We start from the raw sequence: 22,895 nt of genomic DNA, 5'->3' as shown, positions 1-22,895 counted from the left end.
TGCGTCCCGCCGGCCAGATGCTGACGTGTCCTTCCCTTCCCCACCACGCCTCCGGTCCCCTCCAGACACTACTACCTCCCTGCCCCCGGAAGTCCCACCCTTCAGTTCGTGACGTCACGGCGAATCAGCTCTGTCAGTGCCGCTGGGCGCCCACATCCCGCTACAGGGCCTGGGGGCGGAGCTCCACCAACAGAATGTCGATTGGCTTGGGTTCCGACGGACCGGGCGTTCTGATTGGGCAGTGGGTGGCAGGTCTCTGGCGCGCTTGCGCGGCGAGTAGAACGTGTGGCGGCGGCCCCTATAGCGTCTTCCCTTTGCTTCCAGTCTGGGTGCTTGTGCTGCTGTGGACCCATTCCGTCCGTCTGTCCGTCCCAGCCTCTCGCCTGACCGTAGCGTAGCCGTGCAGGCTTCTTTTCCACATCCCAACCGATCGCCCGGAAAACCTTTCTGCTCCATCCATGGCCTCATCTGCGCAGAGCGGCGGCTCCTCCGGGGGACCCGCGCTCCCCACCCTGCAGCGGGGCATCGTCAAGATGGTGAGAAGTGGGGCCCGGGGCACCCAACCCTGCAACCCCTCCGACAGCCGGACCCGGACCCCGGACCCACTCTGATCCCTCCTTAAACCGGAGTCTGGCACAGGGACCCCTTCTGCCCTCCCAGGACATGGAATCCTATCCCTCGCCCCCAACCCCCATATTTCGGCCAATTGGTGTTGGAGAGGGACCTCCCCTTCCCTCTCACTTCGGAGGCTGAGACAGGAACCTCTCCTCTTTCTTTTTCCCCCATCGCCAACCCAGCACAGGACCCCCCCACCCCCAACCTTTCCCCATATGTTCAGATAGAACTCTGATACAGTTTTCTCTCCTTCTCTCTTGTCTCTTGGGGACGAGGATACCCTCCCTCTAGCCCCCTGAACTGGAAACTGAAACGGGAATCCTTAACTATAATCCAAGATACAGCTCCTTCCCACCTCCAAACTGGAGTCCAGAATCGAAACCTCTTTACAAACGCAGAGTTTTTCAGACAAGAACTTCCCCAGTCCTATTAGTTGAGGCCCAGGATACTTTATACTCCGTTGGAGTGTGGAAACTGGGACATAACAGCTTCTTTCTCCAAATCCTCAGTTTCTGCAGTCCGGGATTGGGGTAGGATTGTTCTTTTCCTCTGACTACCGACGATGACATGTGGACCCAGACATCAACCTTGCCCCCTAACTCCCCTGCTCACACACCATGCTTGTTTTAGACTCTAATCAACTCTTACTTGAAACTAGCCTCCCCCTGCTGGTGGTCTCTTCTCTCTCCTACCCATCCTACAAACGCAGATATAATCTTCCTATGGCATATGTCTGATTGAGACACCCCCTGCTCAAAAGTTTTCAATAGCTCCTCATTACATTTAAAATAAAATAGAACCCCCTCAGTTTATCATTTAAGGCCCCCCACAATCCGGCTCCAGTCTACATTTTCAGCCTTACTTCATATTTTTCTCCATTATGAACTTTACATTCCTATTAAACTGAACCGATTAATCTTTCCCTGAACACAGTTGTCCACCTCTGTCAAGTTCTTTCTGGAGCCTGGTTGTATGCCTTCTTTGGTTTATCAACCTTATCTTCAAAGTTCATTTCAAGTGCCACCACCTTGGTGAAGCATTCCCTGATTCCTCTCCGTTGATTGCTCTCTGCTTCCTCAGTTTTCCTTGTTCTGTATTTATTTATGTATGTTTTGTATCTTCTCATTAGAGTGTGAGCTCTTTGAGGGCAGGAACTTTTTTTTTGTCTTTGTATCTCCAGTGCTTAGTACAGTAGCTTGCAAATAGTAAGTGTTTAATAAATGTTTGTTGTATTGAATTGGTTGAATTGAGACAGGAAAGTGTTCTTCTTTCCAGAACAAAATTGCTTCCCCTACTGCAAAATGGATGCTCCTTTTTATATGTACATGTGTGAAAGGGTGCCATGAATGGATTCTTTCTTAGCAGTCTAGAATCAGATTCTGTTAAAGTCTCAGTCCTTACTTTGGAATTTGTTGATTAAGAAAGATAAGACCTTGGTACACCTCACTTCTTCCTTTTCCCCATAATCCATTTTGACATTGCCTTATTAGCCTTGGTTTGCTTTTTTCTGAACTCTCCCTGCAAGCCATTTCACTCCAGACTTCCGGCAAAAACTTATTAAGCATCTTTTAGGTGCTGAAGATACAATAATAAAAATAATATAGTCCTTGCCCATATGCATCTTACATCTATCCTTACATCTCCTGGGGTGGAGGTTAGGGCAACCAGTGTGACATATGCACAGAAGTATAATACACTGAAGGGAAGGCGATATCTATACAGTATACTTTAGAAACTTTTGAAAGGAAGAAAATGTCTTCTGTTGGATGGGGTTTTGGGCGGCAGAGTCAAGGGATCTGGGAAGCCTGTGTGAAAAGGTGGTAGCAACTGAGCTCAGCCTTGAATGAAGATGATTCTGAAATGTGGAGATAAAGAGTATATTCTAAACATTGTAGGAGTAGGGGGATTCTTGTTTGAACAAGGTGGAACTTTTTCAGTTTAACTCTCCAGCTTTTATTTTTTTAGGCTATAGAATTTCCACATTTTGTAATTAATAAAATCTAACATTTCTTGTTTCACCTCTTTTCCCCCAGACCTTTCCCCAGCCTACTACATTCAAAACACTATAATCTCTGATGGCCTTGTACTTTACTTTGATCAGTGAGCTCTCAGACCTAGATTTTTTGTCCTTCCAAATTTAATTTTCATGCTTTTAACTTTTTATTTTTATCTTGGAGTAAGTTCTTTTTGATCTCCCCAAAACACTGACTTCTAGGACCTGATATACTTCTATGATCATTTCCAGATTTCTTGATCTTGGTTACTTCTATTTTCTAGTTATTTAGTTCTGTTAAACATTTAGCAAGTGCTTGGTATATATATATGACATTGCATAGTAGATTGAGAGTTGGTCTTGGAGTCAAGAATACTTGAGTTAAAAAGTTCCTTCTCTAACATGCTGGATAAGTCAGTTAACCTCTCAGTGAACTAGACAACACTAACACTATGTCACTCAGTATCAGTGGAGTTCTCACATCAGGTGTACTCTATGACAAATAAGAAAGCTTGTTCCCATTCTCACACTCCCTTTCCTCTTCCCCATCCCATCAAATGCAAGGTATAGTTTTAGGGACTGGATGAAAAGATAAAATAAGACAATACTTGCCCTTAAGGAACAGTTTTTGGTGGCCTAAATAACATGAAACTTTATTATAAGCTATATCTACCATACTTATATAGATTAGCTTTTATTTTTACAAAGAGAACCAGGGAGGGTTGAGAGACATTGTGATAATGGTGGTTGGAAAGCTGGCCTCTAGAGTCAAGAAGATTTAGGTTAAATATCTCTGTCACATGGTATCTTTGTAACTCTAGGCAAGTCTTTTGACCCTTAGTCCCCTAGGCAACTCTTCCAGTTGAGCTATAGTTAGTTGCTTATCTGCATTGGTATTTTTTCCTCACCTGTAGTTTCCTTCACTACTGAATCATGGGTTTGAACTCTTTCTGCTGTCCCCCTTCCCTTTCCAAATGAAAGACTTCCTGATTTCTTGATTTCAAAACATAGGGTTTGTCATTGAAAGGACATGTAGAGAACATCTAGGTCTGCCTCTTCATTGTATACATAGGAAACTGTAGCCCAGAGAGATTTAAATGAATTATTTAAGGTCACACGCATAAGATTTTTAGTGGCAGAGCTGGGATTCTAATTAGGGAAGGGTCATTAGTTTAGCATTAGAAGTGCCCACAAAGGCCATTTAAACTAACTCCCTCATTTTGGAAATGAAGAACATGAGGGTTAGAAATGTCACTTGTCCAAGATCATTCAGGGAGTGGTACAGGAATTGAACCCTTGTTTCCTGAATCAGATTTCAGTGTTTTTCATGTTATTTTTCTTCTTTTTTTTTTAAGTTATTAAACATTTATTAATATTCATTTTTAACCTGTTTACATACTTTATGCCCCTACTTTCCCCTTCACCCCCCTCTCCCCCCACCCATGGCCAACACACATTTCCACTGGTTGTAACACGTGTCCTTGTTCAGGGCCTATTTCCAAATTGTTGTTAGTTGCATTGGTGTGGTAGCTTTGAGTCCACATCCCCAATCATGTCCGCCTCAGCCCATGCATTCAAGCAATTGTTTATCTTATATGTTTCCTCTCCTGCAGTCCTTCCTCTGAATGTGGGCAGCATCTTTACCATAAATCCCTCAGAGCTGTCCTGTGTCATTCCATTGCTGCTGGTAAAGGAGCCCATTACATTCGATTTTACCATTTTTCATGTTATTTTAATGTCTTGTACCTTGTGTAAGTATAAAAGAGAGACTAAATTCCAAATTTAACTTAATCCCTGTTTTCTTATTTTCATTTCCCATATTCTTCCAGTACCTAATTCTGTCCCATATACATATATATAATTGAGTCTCATATGTATATATTAGAGACTCAATTAACAAAAAAATAATCAGAAGAAAATCTGATATCTTTTTCTTTGTTTTATCTAGCAGAAATTTTTGTCTATGTTAAAAATTAACCCAAAAGATTGCCTAAGCCCACTTAATATCTAGCATAATCATCATCACCACATATATATAGCTTTGAAGGTTTGCAGATCACTTCATATATATCATCTCATTTAATCATCAATCTGTTTTACAGGTAAGGAAACAGCCTGAGAAGTTAAGAAACTTGCCTGGGGTCATACAGCTAGAGAGTCTGAGGGGTCAAAGTTCAGTACTCTGTCCACTGTGCTATGATGCTTTCATGGTATATTGCATGTAATAGGTACTTAATAATTGTCGAGATAAATAGCATAGTAGGAACACTAGGCAAGAAGTTAGATCTTCCAGTGAATAGTGGGATTTGGGGCAAATCCTATCAATTCCTTTGACTTTAGTATAATGACATTCTACATAATGAAGAGGTTGGAGTAAAGAAATATTAAGTTCTTTCTGCTATTGGTGTTTTGTTCTCTGGGATTCAGTTTCCTCATCTGTTAAATAGTCTATGATTCCAAGTGGCCTCATTAATTTTCTCCTCTAATTTGATAGCTTTTTCTTTTTGTCATATTTTAAAATACTGTAATTGTATATAATTGCATTTCACTATCAGATTATAAATTCTGTGAAGACAGAGAATCTATTTTAGTTAATTTTTGTATTTCTCCGTGTGATTATCATAGAACTTTTGGGTTTGCAGGTGCTTAATATGGAAATTGACCCTAGAGACACAGTGGTGAAGTGCTATAGTAGTTGAGGTTAGCAGCACACTTTTCTTTGTGACAGCCTTTTTAAGCCTTCTCTTCCTTCTTCTGCTCCTTGGCCTTGTCAGTCATTTAGGCAGCTAGCAATTATTAAGATCCTACTGTGTATTAGGCAGTGTGCTGAACTTTGGGATACAAAGGAAAGCAAAAAACTGCCCTTTTACGAAACTTACAGTCTAATGGGAGAGAAAACAAACAAACAACTATGTGTAAGCAATATGTATGCAGGGCAAATTAGGGATGGTCTCAGAAAGAAGGCACTAAGATTAAGGAAGACTGTGAAAGACTTCTTGCAAAAGATAGGAATTTAGCTGAGATCTGAGGAACTCATTAGTTGGAATGGGAAGGGCATAAGAATCAACAGTACCTACCTAGTATGTGCCAGATATAATGCTGAGTACTTTTTACAAACATCTCATCTGATGCTTTCAACAACTGTGTGAAGTACTATTACTATCCTCATTTTAGAGTTGAGGAAACTGAGACAGACAGGTTCCAGGCATGAGGACTGATATGAAAATGCTCAGGAGGTGGAGTATCATGTATAAGGAACAGTAAGGAGACCATTGTTACTAGATTGTGGAGAACTTGGAAGGGGAAGTAAGGTATAAGGAAATTGGAGAGGTTACGGGGCCAGACTATGAAGAGTCAAACAGACATTTTATATTTGATCCCAGAGGTGATTGGGAACTCTTAAGAGTGGAATAAGTGATATGATCATATCTGTACTTTAGAGAGATCAATTTGACAGTCAAGTGGACAATGACCTGGATTAGGGAAGAGGTTTCAGGCAGTGAGATAGACCAGCAGACTATTGAAATAGTTCAGGTCTATGGTGATAGCATCAGAAGGAAGAAGGGGATATGTAGAAAGAACATGATTTGATAGCTGATTGGCTATGGGGTTTGAGCATCTGACTGGAAGGATGTGCTGTATTCACTTTTCTCCTCGGATTAGAGGCCATTAAAGATCAGTGAAATTGGGCAGCTGGGTAGCTCAGTGGAGTGAGAGTCAGGCCTAGAGACAGGAGGTCCTAGGTTCAAACCTGGCCTCAGCCACTTCCCAGCTGTGTGACCCTGGGCAAGTCACTTGACCCCCATTGCCTACCCTTACCAATCTTCCACCTATGAGACAATACACCGAAGTACAAGGGTTTAAAAAAAAAAAAAAGATCAGTGAAATTGGCAATAATTGAATTAGGGAAAGGATGGGAACTTCTTGTTGTAGGTGACATATGAGCAGAGATACAATCTTCAAGCAAATCCTTGGTTTTGTGTTTAAGAGAAGGAATTTAAGATTCCTTGTTCAGGTAGAATAATGTCTTTGAATGCTATCTTTTTGTGATTAGTGTAAGAAGACTGTTTGGGGCATTTGGTGGCTTAGAGAATAGAAGACTGGGCCTGGAGTCAGAAGGACTCATCTTTCTCAGTTGAGTTCTGGCCTCAGACACTTGTTGGCTGTATGACCTTGCACAAGTCACTTAGCCCTGTTTGTTTGAGTTTCCTCACCTAAAGACAGTCATGGCAAACCAGTATCTTTGCCAAGAAAATCCTAAATGGGGTAATGAAGAGTTGGACATAACTGAAACAAACAACAACAAAGAAAATTGTTTAGAATTGAGGGAGCTTTAAGAGAGGTGAGCAGGACATATTTATGCCAGACCAGAAAACTCTTGCCTAGGATACATAATTTCCTGGTAAATTGAGGTCCTTTCTATACTTTTCTGCTAGGCATGCCTGAATTTACTTTGAGTGCTATTTTTTCCAATGATATTGGCACCAATTGGTATGTATCATTACAGAAAGATAGAACCCTATGCTAGGAGAATGAGGTAAAAGTACTTTCATATTAGGCAAATAGGTGCTGCTTTCCTGTGTACATGTTGCTTTGTCCTAGTAGAATGAAAACTCTTTGAAGGAAGGGACTTTAACTGCAGTAGGATGGAGGCTCTGGGTATAATACTTTTTAACTTTGTTGGCTACATAGGTATAGTAAGGTTGTTGGAAGGTAGAGGATATCTGGTCTCTGACAAGGAATTTTTACTCCTGGTTCATAACCTAGATGGAGGCTGTTTTTTTTTTGTTGTTGTTGTTTTGTTTTTGTTTTTTTTTTTTTAACATAGAGAAAGACATAGGAACCAAGAGGTAAACACTTCTGAATTTTAGGCTGTTGACTAATAGAGGAAGCAAAGGACTCAGAGGATGGAGTAGAGGAAGCAGATTTATTGAAGGAGAAATTGGACAGCGAAATGACAGAAACATGTTGGAGTTGCTCCTCATTGAGCAGCCCCTGAAAACAGTGGAAAAGCAAGCTGAGGGGCAGCTGGGTAGCTCAGTGGATTGAGATTCAGGCCTAGAGACGGGAGGTCCTACGTTCAAATCAGGCCTCAGACACTTCCCAGCTGTGTGACCCTGGGCAAGCCCTTACCACTCTTCCACCTATGAGCCAATACACAGAAGTTAAGGGTTTAAAAAATAAAAAAAGAAAAGCAAGCTGAAGGTTTCTGAACCTATGGATTCTTATGAGGAAGATCTTAGGAATACTACTAGGCTTTCCTTGACAAAAGAAGAAAACTGTCAGCTAGTGTTGGGACAAATCCCAGGAAATTGAAGACTTCAAAATCTATAAGGGGCAGTTTGGAAGCACAGTGAATAGGGAGCAAGACTTGGAGTCTGGGGGATGTGGGTTCAGATTTGACCCCAGATACTTCCTAACTGTAACCTTTGGCAAATCACTTAACTATGATTTCCCAGTCCTTGCTGCTTTTCTGTTTTAGAGTTGATACTTTGACAATTGAGACAGGAGGTAAGGGTTTAAAAAAAAAAAGCTTTAGAAAGGTATATATTTTCCTTGTTTCTGTGGGCTTTGAAAGTACAGACTGCCATCTGTCTTTCACTTGATTGCCTACTAACCTGTTTTTACTTGTATGTTTTCCTGAGGTTGGAGCACATAAATTGCTTTTGGAACACTGGAGTGAATCTCCTTAGTTCTTCATTTACCAAGATGAGTGATACCAGCTTCTGTGATCTTGCCTTTGGTCTGAGGTGTTAAAATAAATAATAGATAACAGAATTCTCTCTCTTTTCCACAACTCCTTCCTACCATTTCCTATATTCACCTGACATATAGAAAGGAGTCAGGAGTGCTTTTGTGCTTAATGGTATTGTTGGAATTCGTCAAACAAAATTTAAATTTCCTTGTGGATAGCTTAGTGGAGGTTTTGTTTCAGGACACAGCAGTTTAAAGTGCTCAACATGATCTGATTCACTTTAATTATTTCCTATTTTTCAGAAGTTGTAAAGTGTGTGACTTGGATGTATTCAGCAAATATATTAAAAACCTACTATGCTCAAGGTGCTGAGCTAGGGAAATAAAAAAAAGAGAAGAAAACACAACACCTGACAATTCCAAATCCATATATCTAGTCCTTTTTTATAAGCTCTACTCTTTCATCATGAAATCACCTGTTGAACATTTCTAATTGAATATCCCATTAACAACTGAAGCTCAACCTATTTAAAATGGAGTCCATTAACATCTTTTCAGAAGCAACCCTTCCACCTAAAATCTATGTCTATAGTGGGTATTCTTCCTTTCATCTAATCTGGCAAATCTTGGAATCATTCTTTACTTTTCCCTCCTTCTCCACCCTTACAATTAAATTACCAGCTCTTTTGCATTTACTTCCACAAAAATCTTTCACATCCATATTCCTTTCTCTCCACTTATGTGGCTACTTCCATAGTTTGGATCTTAATCCTTTTTCTCCAAGACTCTTATACTAGCTTTTTAGTTGTTACCTCTGTTTCTTCTCTCCCGTCCAGTCTCTCTACACACCTGCCAGAACAATGTTTTGGAGTCTGATCATGTCACTATCCTCTTCAAAAGCTTTCTGTGACTCCTTATTGTTTCTAGAATAAAATACAAACTTTTGATTCCATCTCCTCATTTGAATCATTGTAACACTTTGGATTTCTCTTGAGCACTATTTTAATTTGCAGAGGTTACTTGTGGTGGGGTTCAGTAGAATACAAATTCTTTGAAAGCTTATTTCTCAAATGCTTCCATAGGCCTAGTGTGGGGTATTGTACATAGAAAGCATTTGGATTTTATTGGATGAAATTTTCAGTTAAATGAACAATCAATCCTTTTAAGATTTCCATTAATATGAAATATTAGTATATTAGAAGACATTCCCTTTTCCTTTCACAAATATTTATCAAATATTTGCTCTAGGGAAAGCATTGTGAATAATAAGGTGAATAAGAGCTAGTTCCTTCAGAGAGCTCACTCTAGTAGAGATAAATGTACATAAGTAACAGGAAGATGTAAAAGTAGAGCCAGAGAGGTAAAAAATTCAGTGAGAATCTAGAGGAGAGACTACTTCCAGGTAGGCTCAGAGAAAGCTTCATGGAAGAGATGGCATTTGATGTTATCAATTAATGATAGCTAAGAACTGGACTGCCAAAGCTGGCTGTGGAAGGATATTATATTATAGACAGGCAGAGAGAACAGTAAACAAAGAAACGGAGGTGGGGATAACAAGAGATGACTTTTGGGGGAAAGTAATACAGAATTCCACTGTTTAAATTCTATTCAGTAGTGCCTTTTCTTGGGTTACTCTATCCTATTTTCATGATATGCGACATAAATGTAGCTGAGATAGTAAATCTATATATTCATTATTTCGAGTGTCCCAGTAAATTTAATTGCCATTTAAAACCCATTTAACAAATGTAGAGAATGGAAAAATTGAGAAAAGGAAGAAATATCTTCCGCTCAGTCATAGTTGTGTTTCTTTCAAAGATAAGTGTGGGATTTGAGTTCCTGAGTTGACTTTTTGGGCAGTTCTTCATGCTCAAATACTAACTACCCTTCTCCCTAGGGACCAGACTCAAGGGAATATAAATATTCAGAATGACTTAAGGTGAAGAACTCAGCAGAAGCTAGAGCTAATAAATATGCATACCTCTGTCAGCACTGACATGTAATTCATTGCTTTTGGGTAACTTTATGGCCTTTAACACTTTCCTTTAAAAGCTTGCTTTGGAATTAGTGAAAAACCAGTCTCAATGGTCATTAGTATTGCAATGAAATGATGTAGATGGTTTATGTGGCGAGTAAAATTAGAGAAATATGCATAAGCATTTCAGGACATCATTTTAGGTTTAGAATGGACAATAAGGAGTAAATTTAGGTAAAATCAACAAAACAGAGTAGGGTTGGTTGGTTGGTTTTTTTTCCAGAATAGTGTAGATCTCCTCTTGTTAGAGGTAACTCCATGTATTTCTGATGGGAGGAGGCGGAGGAAGAATACTAAGATACTTAGTATAGTTAGAGTGATACTAAGTATGTATCTTTGTGCTTATTTCTTTTTACTTCTTTGAGAAAGTAAGCATTTTACATTTGCTTGATAAACTGTTTCAGTTTGTCTCTTTCAATCTTGTTCCTTGACAGCTTTTTTCACCAAGGTTGTGTGGTATGGTTCTGAGTTTATTGTTAAGAGAGGAATGTATCCCCCGGTTTGTTTTGTGACTACCTTTTTTGAGTCAGACATGCTTTTTGTTTTTTATCGGAGAATGGTGTAGAATGCAGGTTGTGAACATTAGGTACAGATGCTTATTTTCAGTCAAGTCTTAATATGACAAATTGCAGTTATGCTTTTCTCACAGTTTTCATTTGTAGGAAAAAAGAACAGAGGTGTCAGATGGCATTAAAAATTTCCACTTAATTCCTAGTTGTGTGACCCTAGGCAAGTCACTTGACCCCCCTTGCCTAGCCCTTACCACTCTTCTGCCTTGGTATTAGTATTGATTCTAAGATGGAAGGTAAGGGTTCTAAAAAAGTTTTCAACTTAAGCAGTTTTATAGAAGTTAATAAACATTTAAACTCTAGACCAGTGATGGGCAAACTGCTTTGGGCCAGATGCAGGCCCCTGAAATGTTCTATCTGGCTACACAACACTATTCCTAATCTGACCAATACAGTGAGTAGGATACAATACAATGAAACTTCAAAAGAGTTGTCTTAGAAACAGACTGACAGATGAGCATTTCCTTTCCTTTGGCCCCCTCTTTAAAAATTTTGCCCATCACTGCTCTAAGCTATATTCAGATGGCATTGTTTGAGGTGGCTAGTCTATGGTATAAACTGGCTTTGGTACATTTTCCTTTGTTGCATGCTACTGTTGCCTCCTGCTTTTAGAGAAGCATCTACTTTTTTATCTTACTGTCTTAAATAAACAGGACTGTGGAATATGGGAAGTATTCTTTATGGGATAATTTATTTGCAATTCTTGGCTTACAGATGAAATATAAATAATCTTGGTAAATATTTGGGAACTTTTGTTAAGTTTAAATCAATCTCTCACTTTCTCTTTCTTCCTCTTCCTCTCTTTCTCTCTCCCTGTCCCCATCTACACTCCCACCCCTTACTTTCTGTTTTATGAACAACTATCACAGAGGACTAGGGCAAAGGTAACTTACCCAAGATCAATCACAGCTAGGAGATGTCTGAGGTCAGATTTTTTTTTTTTTTAAGAACCCTTACCTTCCATCTTAAAATCAATACTGTGTATTGGCTCCAAGGCAGAAGAGTGGTAAGGGCTAGGGAATGGGGGTCAAGTGACTTGCCCAGGGTCACACAGCTAGGAAATGTCTAAGGCCAGATTTGAACCCAGGACCTCCTGTCTCTAGGCCTGGCTCTCAATCCACTGAGCTACCCAGCTGCCCCCTGAGGTCAGATTTGAACCCTGGTCCTTCTGACTCCATATCTGGCACTCTAGTCACTGTGCCACCTAGCTGCTCCCTCCCTAATCTTTTAATATTTAACTCTGAGAGAATTTCTACTACAACTAATCCAGGGGCGCATCATTTTTTTTTTTGTATCATGGACCGCCTTTAACAGTCTGGTGATACTTATGGATTCCTTTTAGTAATAATGTTTCTAAATAAAATTTTTTTTATCCAAGTCCTACTTGTTCTTTAAGATTTAGCCCAAACCTCATTTGCCTCTTTTTTTTTTTTAACCACTTAACTTCTGTGTATTGGCTCATAGGTGGAAGAGTGGTAAGGTTGGGCAATGGGGGTCAAGTGACTTGCCCAGGACCACACAGCCGGGAAGTGTCTGAGGCCAGATTTGAACCTAGGACCTCCCGTCTCTAGGACTGGCTCCCAATCCACTGAGCTACCCAGCTGCCCCCGTCATTTGCCTCTTTTGAACCCATGTGCCTGGAGATTGTCCATTTTTGTTTGTTTGTTTTTAAACCCTTACCTTCTGCCTTGTTTTCAATCCTAAAACAGACTAGCAGCAAGGGCTGGTCAGTCAGTGGAGGTTAAGTAACTTGCCCAGGGCCACACAGCTAGGAAGTGTTTGAGGCCAGATTTGAACCAAAGACCTGATCTGTAGCTCTATCCACTGAGCAACCTAGATGCCCCAGTATATTTTTCCTTTCTCCAAACACTGAGGAATGGAGGCTATATTTAGTGAGGTCCAATATTTGCCCAGCATTTGGTTGTCTCTTAGATCAAATTTAAGTGTTCACCATTACTCAGTTTCTTAGTATCCGTAAATAACCCTGTCATTGATAAATTTACCCAAACCATTTTTATAAATCCATTTACTTTTTGCCATGCCACTTCATGGAGTTATGAATTCTATGAAGTTTGTCATCAGAAGATTAAAGATTTAGAGCTGAAAGAACCTTTAGAAGCCATGTCATTTTACAGAGGGGCAGCTAGATGGCACAGTAAATAAGTGTTGGGGATGGAGTCAAGAAGACTCATCTTTGTGAATTCAAAACTGACTTCAGACACTAGCTAAATGACCCTGGATAACTCACTTAATCCTTTTTTCCTCAGTTCCTCATCTATCAAATGAGCTGGAGAAGGAAATGACAAACCATGCCAGTCTCTTTGCCAAGAACATCCTACATTGGGCAATAAAGAGTTTGGACACAACTGGTGAACATGATTAAATTCCTCTTCTGTCATTCAGGATCGGATAGATTTGGTGGTGCCATCTCAGTTTTGCTGATCCAAATCAAAGAATTCTATCTCCTTTGTTGTCTTGAAGTATGTCATCTCCCCCCCTCTATCCCCCCTCCCTTCCCCCAATCTTGGATAGAGTTTGTGGCCCACTTGAGCCTTCTCTTATTACATGTTTCTTTCTTTCTCTCCCTCTTTCTTTCCTTTACTCTTACTGTCTGTATAAGAATCCATACTAAGTATTGATTCTAAGGTAGAAGAGTGGTAAGACTAGACAATTGGGGTTAAGTGACTTGTCTAGGATCATCCAGGTAGGAAGTGTTTGACACCAGGTTTTCATCTGGGCCTGGCTCTATCTACTCAGCCATCTAGCCTCCATGTGTCTTTCTTGAGGTTTCCTGACCTCAGCTGTATTCAGTGTTACATCCAGGTGCAGTTACATGAGACTTTTTTAGATAAGATGGGATAATTTGTTCTCTTTTGCTTCCAGTGACCTTTTTGATGATAAACATTTTATAGACCCTTTGGGACAAAATAGTACATTGTTACTTAAGAAACCCAGTACAGTCACCGGAGGGAGACTTTTATGTCCTTTCCCTGCTTTATGATTAATAGCTCAGAATCCATCATTGTATATAAACAGTAATAACATTATTTATCCTTAGGCATATTATTTTGCTTTTGCTCCAATTAGAATACATCTGTCAAGTTTGTGGCCATTTGCAACAAACTCATAAGGTCTCATTATAGTCTATCCACAGTCTGTTTGGTTTTTCGCTATTTAGATGTGTCACCCACAGATTTGGAGAGCTCGTGTGTTTCATTCTTCATATAGTCTAGTGCCTCTTAAGCCCTGCTTTTTTCTTTCCTGTTTTTAAGTAACCCTCACCTTCCAACTTAGAATCAATACTGTGTATTGGCTCCAAGGCAGAAGAGTGGTAAGGGCTACTTAAAAACAGGAAAGAAAAAGTTACCCTTTCTCCTTTCCCCCATAGTACCTTCAAAACTCTAGGGTGGATGTAATGGTATTCAAATGATTGAGGTACTTTTATTTTATGAATTATTTTGTAAATTTTGTGAAACTACCCTTTGGGGGGAGAAGGAATTTATTTGGTGTTCTTCTAGGGAAAGCCTTGTTTGGCCTTTGTGCCTTGCAGTGTATGTAATGCTAAAGTGCTCTCTAGTTATTTGGGGTTTATTAAATGCCCCTGAGAGTGCTGTTCCACTAGGTTATACACGTGTTTAGATAGAGGTTATGATAAAGGGTGGAGAGGAGGTTTTAGGTGGAAGAGAATGGGAATAATAGACAAGATAGGGAATAATAATAGTGGGTGGTACTCAAATAGAATTTAAGTTACCATCACATACAATATTCAGTATTATTTTGTATATGCAGAACACAGTGCTGACATTAGGGTTTACATTTATTTATTTATTTATTTATTTATTTATTTATTAGGTTTTTAAGGTATAAATTCTTTTTACATCACTTTTTGTTTGATTTTTGGGTATTGCCTTGGCCAGTGATGGCAAACCTTTTAGAGACAGTGTAATACCCCCACCTGCTGCTGCCCCATTTTACCACAGACAGGGGAGAGAAGAAGCACTTCCATTGAGTTGTTGGACAGAGGGGCAGGTGATAAGAGAAATGTTCTCAGACTCATGGGGAGGGGGAAGGCAACAGCTCTGCCCAGAGACCCTTTGGCTTTCTACTAATACACTCTGTCAGGCATCTGTAGGCATGTCCTTTTTGGCTCGTGTGCCATAGGTTTGCTATCACTGGCCTAGGCAATAACTATACTGTCAGATGCTTTTATTTTAGACATTTTTTCCTCTTTTTAATAGCAACTTTTCACTTAGAGAAGGATTTAGAGGTCCCTGGCAGATACAAAGATATGGGCCTTGTTTCTAAGGAGGTTATAATTCAGTAGATGATTTAAACAAAATGCATAGATGAAGAGAGATGAAAGAAGATGCTTCAGCAGTAAGTTAGGAAGCCAGAATAGACATAGCAGACCTCTGGACAAATTGCCTGCCCATTTACCTGAAAGCCTAGTGAGGGGCAGATTAGTTGCTAGGGATTGCCAGGTGTGGTGAGATGAGGTGAGGTATTGGGAGGAAGCTCTGTTTTATGCCAGAAAGCCCTGCATTGCTGTCCTTCTCTGGGAAAGGCTCTCACCTACCAGTATTATGATGATAATAGTTTGCAATTTGCATTGTGCTTTAAGGATTTGCAAAACACATTACAAATAATATTTAATATGATTGTCATAACAATCCCATGTGGTTGGGTGCTATTAGTCTTGTACAAATGAGGATAATGAAACTTAGAGACAAAGTGATTTGTCCATGGTAACACAGCTAGTAGGTGTCTAAAAAGAATTTGAATCCAGGTTTCAGTGCTTCGTCTATTGTGTTAATTTTTTAAGATACTTGTAAGAATACTGTAGTGATTTCCTTAAATCTAGCAATCTAGACTCCTTTGTGGAAGGTGAGGGGAATCTTTCAGCATGTTTATGGTTGTTTTGGGGGTTTTAACACATCAGAAAAGAGCTATCTGAACTTAGAGTGTTTGCTGCTAGACTCAGGAAGGCAGTGATCTGTATTCTTGTAAGATCTTTTAAATCTCAAAATATTTTCAATTCTAAGGAAAGAATTCAAAGGGCAGTTTTAATTTTGGAAACAACCAAAGCTAATGAATCATAACAATAACAGTAAAATTCACTGAATTCTCTCTTAAGACTTTCTGTTAGACCTTTAGATTGAATTCCCTCCCACCCCCCTTTATAAAAAAAAAAATTACTGTATAAGATGGAATATCTGCGGTTTGGAGTCCCACTTAGAGCTATTACACTGTATGCAATAATTACTAGAAATATTACTCCTGGGCAGGTGTGCCCTTTCATAGCCTAGAGGCCAGGAGACTTCTTTTTATTCATTTAAAACCCAAGTCGTCGTGTTAAACTATTCTCTTGTGAGAGCTTTTTAAAATACCTAAGTCACATTAGAGAGTGACTTCTGTACCAGGATTGAGTATAATTAACTTTTTTTTTTTTACTCTTAAGTAAGCCTAACCATTTTCATGGTCTTTCTGTTATTTAGAAAAGGGAGTCCTATTTTTTTATGGTCCAAGTTAGTTGGTTTTAGTTTTAATTTAGATTTACATATCTTACTCTTGGTCAAATTATCTTAATTTTTTCCTATCTTAGAGGCAGGAGGACATATATTTTGAAATCATCAGAAATGAAAGAAGGTTAAGAAGAAAAGCATAAGGAATACTAATTAAATTCATTAAGCAATTGATGCCAGGCACTCTGCTTAGAACTGGGGACACCAGTATAATACTTGAAACAGTTTCTTCCCATAAGGAACAAGTTAGTAACTTGCAAGTTAATTGACTTTCAGAAGTGGCAGATGATATAGAAAAGTAAATCCCTGGAAAATGGATGTGGCTTATAGAAAATCTGGTAGGCAAGTGGAAAAAATGGAATCATAAAATCATAGAATTCTAGAGTTGGTAGGAACCTCAGAGGCCAACTTGTGTTTAGTTTCTACCTGAAGAAGAATCCTTGATGAAGCCATTTTTCAGCCTTAAGACATCTAGTGATGTTTTAATCTACTATGGGCCAAGGCAGCCCATTACTCTTTTGGACAGTCTTAATTGTTAGGAAGTATTACCTTGCATCAGGACAATATTGGCAATTTGTACCTATTCCTTCTAATTCTGCTCTCTGGAGGCAGTTGCCTTTTGAACTAGACTGGTTTCAGAGACTAGTTCTATACTCTGAGTCCTGGTGTGAAATAGCCAGCTAGCCACTATAGCCATTGTTTACTCTTATTTCACAGAAGCAGTTGAAAAATCCTTGCCCTTGAAGTCAGAACTCTTGGGTTCCAGTCCCAGCTATAAAAGATACTGCTAACTGTGTGACTGTGGTCAAATAACTTACCCTTCCTGGCTGAGTCTTAGTCTTACAGACTAGGTCTATAAAACGAGGATAACACAGTAACTACCTTACAGAGTTTTTATGAGGGAAAAGTGCTTTTTAAACCACAATGCACTTATTAAATGTGAGACAAAACTACCAATGTTACACCATACATGAAATGTACTCCCTAGTTTAGCTGGTATCTACACTAATTTCTTGTAGACACCATATTTACTCTTACTCATGATTCATTCTCTGCAGTTCTCATTTGGAATATGTTCCTCTCCAGTTGGTCACCTCATATTCTACCTTCCTCCTCTCCAAGCCTTCCTTTTTGGCTCTCTCCCCATAATGACACCTTTCCTCTCTGTTCTCATCCAGCATTTATTATTTGCACCCCAAGTCATTTTAACATTTATTCACACACTTGGTTAAAAGCTAGAAGAAGTTATGTCAGTCTTGACTATGATGAGACTATAAATTCCTTTTTGCTAGGACTGTCTTTTCTGCTACACCTAGGATAGTAAATTTTGAAGGATTTATTGGGTCAATGAGGAAATGGAGAGTGTATGTACAATGGTACCTTGATACACAAGCATCTTAATTCACTGGCAATGAGATACAAGCAGTCACAATTGAGATTTTTTGCTTTTAGTCACAAGCGGACATTTGAATCACAAACTTCTACCACCCTCCACTAGATAGCCTGCCATATGTTCCGTTTCACAAGTTATGCAAGGGGGTGGGGTGGGGGTGTATTGGCTCCTAGGTGGAAGAGTGGTAAGGGTGGGCAATGGGAGTCAAGTGACTTGCCCAGGGTCACACAGCTGGAAAGTGTCTGAGGCTGGATTTGAACCTAGGACCTCCTGTCTCTAGGCCTGGCTCTCAATCCACTGAGCTACCCACCTGTTCCTGTAAATAACATTTCATAAGCAAGTTTATTTCTTTGCATTCTTTCTTTATTATCTATAAATATATTTATTTGTTATTTATAAAGTTCATTTTTAAAAGCATATAAAACAAAAAATTCATGTGGTGTTTTTTTTGGGGGGGGGGGCGGAACGGATTAGTTGCATTTCCATTAATTTTAATGGGGAAATTCAATTTGACACACAAGCAAATTGAGTTACGAACTTGGCTGTGGAGTGAATTAAACTTGTGTGTCAAGGTATACAAGTGTTTGCTGAGGGACCACTACAGTCAAATGGATTGCATCAAGATTTAACAAACATTTGTTAACCTGTGGCAGGTATTGTGCTACTTGGTGGATATAAATTATATTAGGAGCCTTGTTCTCAAGGAGGTTGTAGTCTTAATAGGTGCTAAAAATAGGTACATGCATAACTATCCTACAAAGGGTAGTGAGATGCATGAAAAAAGAGGAAGTGGGGCAGCTGGGTAGCTCAGTGGAGTGAGAGTCAGGCCTTAGAGACGGGAGGTCCTAGGTTCAAACCCGGCCTCAGACACTTCCCAGCTGTGTGACCCTGGGCAAGTCACTTGACCCCCATTGCCCACCCTTACCAATCTTCCACCTATGAGACAATATACCGAAGTACAAGGGTTTAAAAAAAAAAAGAGGAAGAAAAGGAGGAGGAATAATTCACTTTGACCTAAGTGGAGAATTAGGGAAAGGTTCATGGAGGAGGTAGTACCTGATAGACCTTAAATGAAGTGACATAAATAACAAGTTAGGGAATAGGATTGATAGAAGGAGAAGAAGTGGGACATACATTTAGAAAGGTGGAGAACCTTTAGTGCCAGTTCCCTGGAGAAGGAAATAACAAATTACTCTAAACCCCAGATGGGGCCATTAAGAGTTGGACATGACTGAAATGACTGAACAACAACCAAAACAAAGGATTGTCAGTAGGGAAATGATGTACTTAGAAAACAGTAATTTAGGAAGGTTCATTTTCCACCTAATACCATATGGTTTGGAGGGGAAGAGATTATAGGCAGGGAATCCTTTTAGGATAATACTATAGAAGTACAAGAAAAGAGGAAGTCTAGAGAGTGAATGAGGGACAGGTATGGGGGAGAGATCCGAGAAAGAAATTAGCAGAGGCCAGACTGAGAAGAAGGGGATGGAAAGCAGTTTGTGTGGTCAGGAATTGGGGTTATTAAGGACTAGAAAAGGATCTATAAATGTTTCACCAGAGTCTGATTGGTTTAAAACATGGGATTTTGAACTCATCACTTGAATTCAACAAACATCTATTTTCTATCTCAAGATGATTTTAAATGAAATGAACTTTTTTCGTCCTGAGAAGGGTCAGTTTGGGAAAGAAAGTCTAGTTTAGAAGTGGAAGAAATCTTTGTAGAGTTTGCTGCTGGCCTGTAATCATTATGTCTTAGTCACAGAAGAGGAATAAGTAAGAACACTGCATTTTATTTAATTTTTCTTTTCTTAAACCCTTACCTTCTGGCTTAGAATCAATACTAAGTTTTGGTTTCAAGATAGAAGAGTAATAAGAACTTGGAGTTGGCAAAGGGGGCAACTTGCCCAGGAAGTGTCTGAGGCCAGATTTGAATGCTGGACCCCTGTCTCTAGGTCTGGCTCTCCAACCACTGAGCCAACGAGCTACCTCATACTGTATCCATTTTAAAGAAATCTGATTAGAAATAAGTTTTCTAGGAATATCTATATAGGGGCTGCATCTAAAAGATTCCAGACAGAATCAGGATAACCTTTTAATTCATTCATATCAAGCCTCCATTACCAATTGCCTAGATTACTAAAGAAGCTTTATACCATATACTTTTATACTTTATATGCCTCTATGGGTAGTCTCTTCAGCCTATCCTGAAGATAGAAACAATGTGTATAGAATTGTCTCTGTGAGTTGTAATAGAAAGAAGACTGAATTGGGTTCCCTTTGCTTAGTATATCTAGCTTAGTTGAATGTGGCATTTTTGATGACTTTGTGAAGGACTATAAATATCAAATAGAGGATTTTGTATTTGATTCTGAAGGTGCTATCTTCAAAGGAGGGAACCACTGGAGTCTATTGAGTAAGGGAGTGACTGGGTCAGACCTGTGCTCTTGGAGAATCACTTTGGCTGAATGGAGGATGGATTGGAGGAGGGAGAGACTCAAGACAGGCAGATCATCATTGGGCTATTCTAATAGTCTTGGTGTGAGGTGATGTACCAGGCTAGTGTCTGTATTAGAGTCCTGAAGGAAGTGTATTGAAGAAATGTTCCAAAAGTCGAATTGACAGTACTTGTCCTTCATAAAGAGATTCCTGTTGTTAGTTCAGCATTGTAGCAGAGTAAAGGAAAATTATTCAGGACCTTTCTTCCTATAGATTAGTAGTGGTAAATCCAGTTGTTTTGACATTTTGACATTTGGAAATGACTGTTAAGATAATTTAGACAGAAAAACTATAATTTTTTCGCTAAGTGTGTAAAATAAATCAGGGAAGATGAACACCTGAATGTCCAATATTCAAGTGGGCTAATATAAACTCATTAACATTTATATCATGGTATATTATAAAACTCACTGAATTTGGAACTGGCTGGAGTTTTTTTTCTGAACAGCTGCAACCAGGAGTGTGCTAGAACCAGCTGGAACTTTCAAGCCGATTGTTATTTAGTTTGAGTAGCTACAAATCAGATCTTGATTTATTGTTTTGGTGATTGTGTAGACTTAAGAAAGATGGAGAAAATGTTAATAATGCAGATCTATCATGTCTATAATTTTTTTTGGGGTGGGAAGGGAGACCCAATTGTTATATTTACAAGCACATTACTGTCTACAACATAAGTTTGGTTCTCATAAATGTCTAGTTGGATTAAAGATAGATTAAAAAAAAAAAGTCTCGATGCATCTGTAAGAAGAGAGGAAGCAGCATAAAGCAGCCCCTACATGTGGTACAGCCACAGCTATGAAGACCCAGAAAAGAAAATTCTTTGGCACTTTCAAATGGTTCAACATCAGAAATTCAGTGGTACCTTCATAACTCAATTTACTCATAACTCAATTTGCTCATGTGTCAAATTGAATTTCCCTATTTAAATTAATGGAAATGCAATTAATCCATTCTGGTCCAAAAAAAGAAACACATTAATTTTTTGTTTTATATGCTTTTAAATATGAAAATGTACTTTATAAAGATCAAATAAATATATTTATAGATAGTAAAGAATGTAAAGAAACAAACTTGCTTATGAAATGTTATTTACCTTTAAGCTTGTGATTCAAATATCCACTCGTGACTAAAAGCAAAAAATCCCGATTGTGACTGCTTGTATCTCAAATTGCTGGTGAATTAAGTTGCTCATACATCAAAGTACCACTGTAGATAGATTTTCTTTTTTAACACTATAAGGTAGGCACTTATATAGCATAGGGCAATGATGGTGAACCTTTTAGAGATGGAGTGCCAACCCCCTCCCCCTTCCAGGTACACCCTGCCTCCCCCTTACCCTACACAGGGGAAGGAGGAAGTGCTCCCATTGGGCTGCTGAGTGGAGGGGTGGGTGAAGTGAGGAATGCCATCTGGGAGTGTAGAGAGGGGGAGAGGAGTGGCCCAAGCACTCCTTTCCCCTTCATCCCTGCCACCTATGAGCTGTCCATCTTACCCCCTGTGAGCTCCCATTGGGCAGCTGGGCAGAGGGGTGGGGGATGTGAAAAACAGTTGTCAGGTGTGGTGCAGAGGGGGAGGGAAGCAGCTCCACCCAAGTCTCTCTGCCTTTCTAGTAACCAACTTGGGGGAGGGGGCAACTGAGTGCCCCCAGAGAGTACTCTGTGTGCCATCTTTGGCACCTATGCTATAGGTTTGCCATCACTGGCATAGTGGATAGAGCACAAGGCCTGGAGTTAGGAGGACCTGGGTTTAAATCTGACCTCTAGATACTTTTTAGCTTATGATCCCCGGCAAGTCACTTAGCCCTATTTGCCTAGCCCTTATTACTTTTCTGTCTACAAGTAATAATACTAAGCAAAAGGTAAAGATTTTAAAAAACCATTTATTAATGGTGTTATGATTTTACTTTGAAATAAAAAAATTTTACCTCTCTCTCTCTCTCTCTCTCATACACACACACACACACACACACACACACTTTATGGATAAAAGATCTTTCAGGGACTCTTTTCTTAAATTCCAGTCTTTTTAGTGTTAATGAATGATAATGACACAAAACAATATATATTGCCATCTGCTTTGCTGTAGTGACCTAAGAACCATTGTACTTTTTCATATGACTTGCAGTTGAAACAGCTTTGATATGTATTTTCTCTATTTATATGAATGTAAGTTTTTTGATAGCAGGGACTTCCCTCAGTGTTTTGCACATATTAATGCTTAATAAATGCTTTTTGATTCATTCAAAAAACGAATACTGTGGAAAATGAGATATTTGCAGAAGAGAGAGCCATGCAGAGTTCTGGATTGAGTGTTGAAAATGGAGTCTTGAACTTGAAGTTATGATACCTAATTCTAAGTTCTACCATTTACTGCTTATATGACCATAGTCAAGTCATTTTCCTTTTGGGGGCCTTAATGCTGATTGATAAAATGAATAATTTGGATTGGACAATTTCTTTTAACATCCTTTCTAGCTTTAATGAAATTTGAGGATATTGATATTTGATGGGGGAAGGTGGAGGTGTACCAGAGCATGCTCCTGGCTGATGGTATCCTGAGTTGGGTCTCGAAGAAA

At 39.3% G+C, this 22,895-nt stretch overlaps 1 protein-coding gene across 1 annotated transcript in view; it reads left to right on the top strand.

The window, feature by feature from the left end:
• The first annotated feature begins 308 nt into the window (after nucleotides 1–308).
• The window catches only part of SND1 (staphylococcal nuclease and tudor domain containing 1), a 524,029-nt gene continuing 501,442 nt past the window's right edge, over nucleotides 309–22,895 (top strand). Inside the window, exon 1 of the mRNA XM_044679610.1 lies at nucleotides 309–536. Coding sequence (XP_044535545.1) covers nucleotides 459–536 — 78 coding nt within the window. The 5' untranslated portion in view covers nucleotides 309–458. The remainder of the gene's footprint in view (nucleotides 537–22,895) is intronic.

Source organism: Gracilinanus agilis, chromosome 5 (genome assembly GCF_016433145.1).
Source record: "Gracilinanus agilis isolate LMUSP501 chromosome 5, AgileGrace, whole genome shotgun sequence".
Lineage (NCBI taxonomy): Eukaryota > Metazoa > Chordata > Mammalia > Didelphimorphia > Didelphidae > Gracilinanus > Gracilinanus agilis.
Note: the sequence above shows the minus strand (reverse complement) of the source record. Positions and strands in the feature narration are given on the sequence as shown.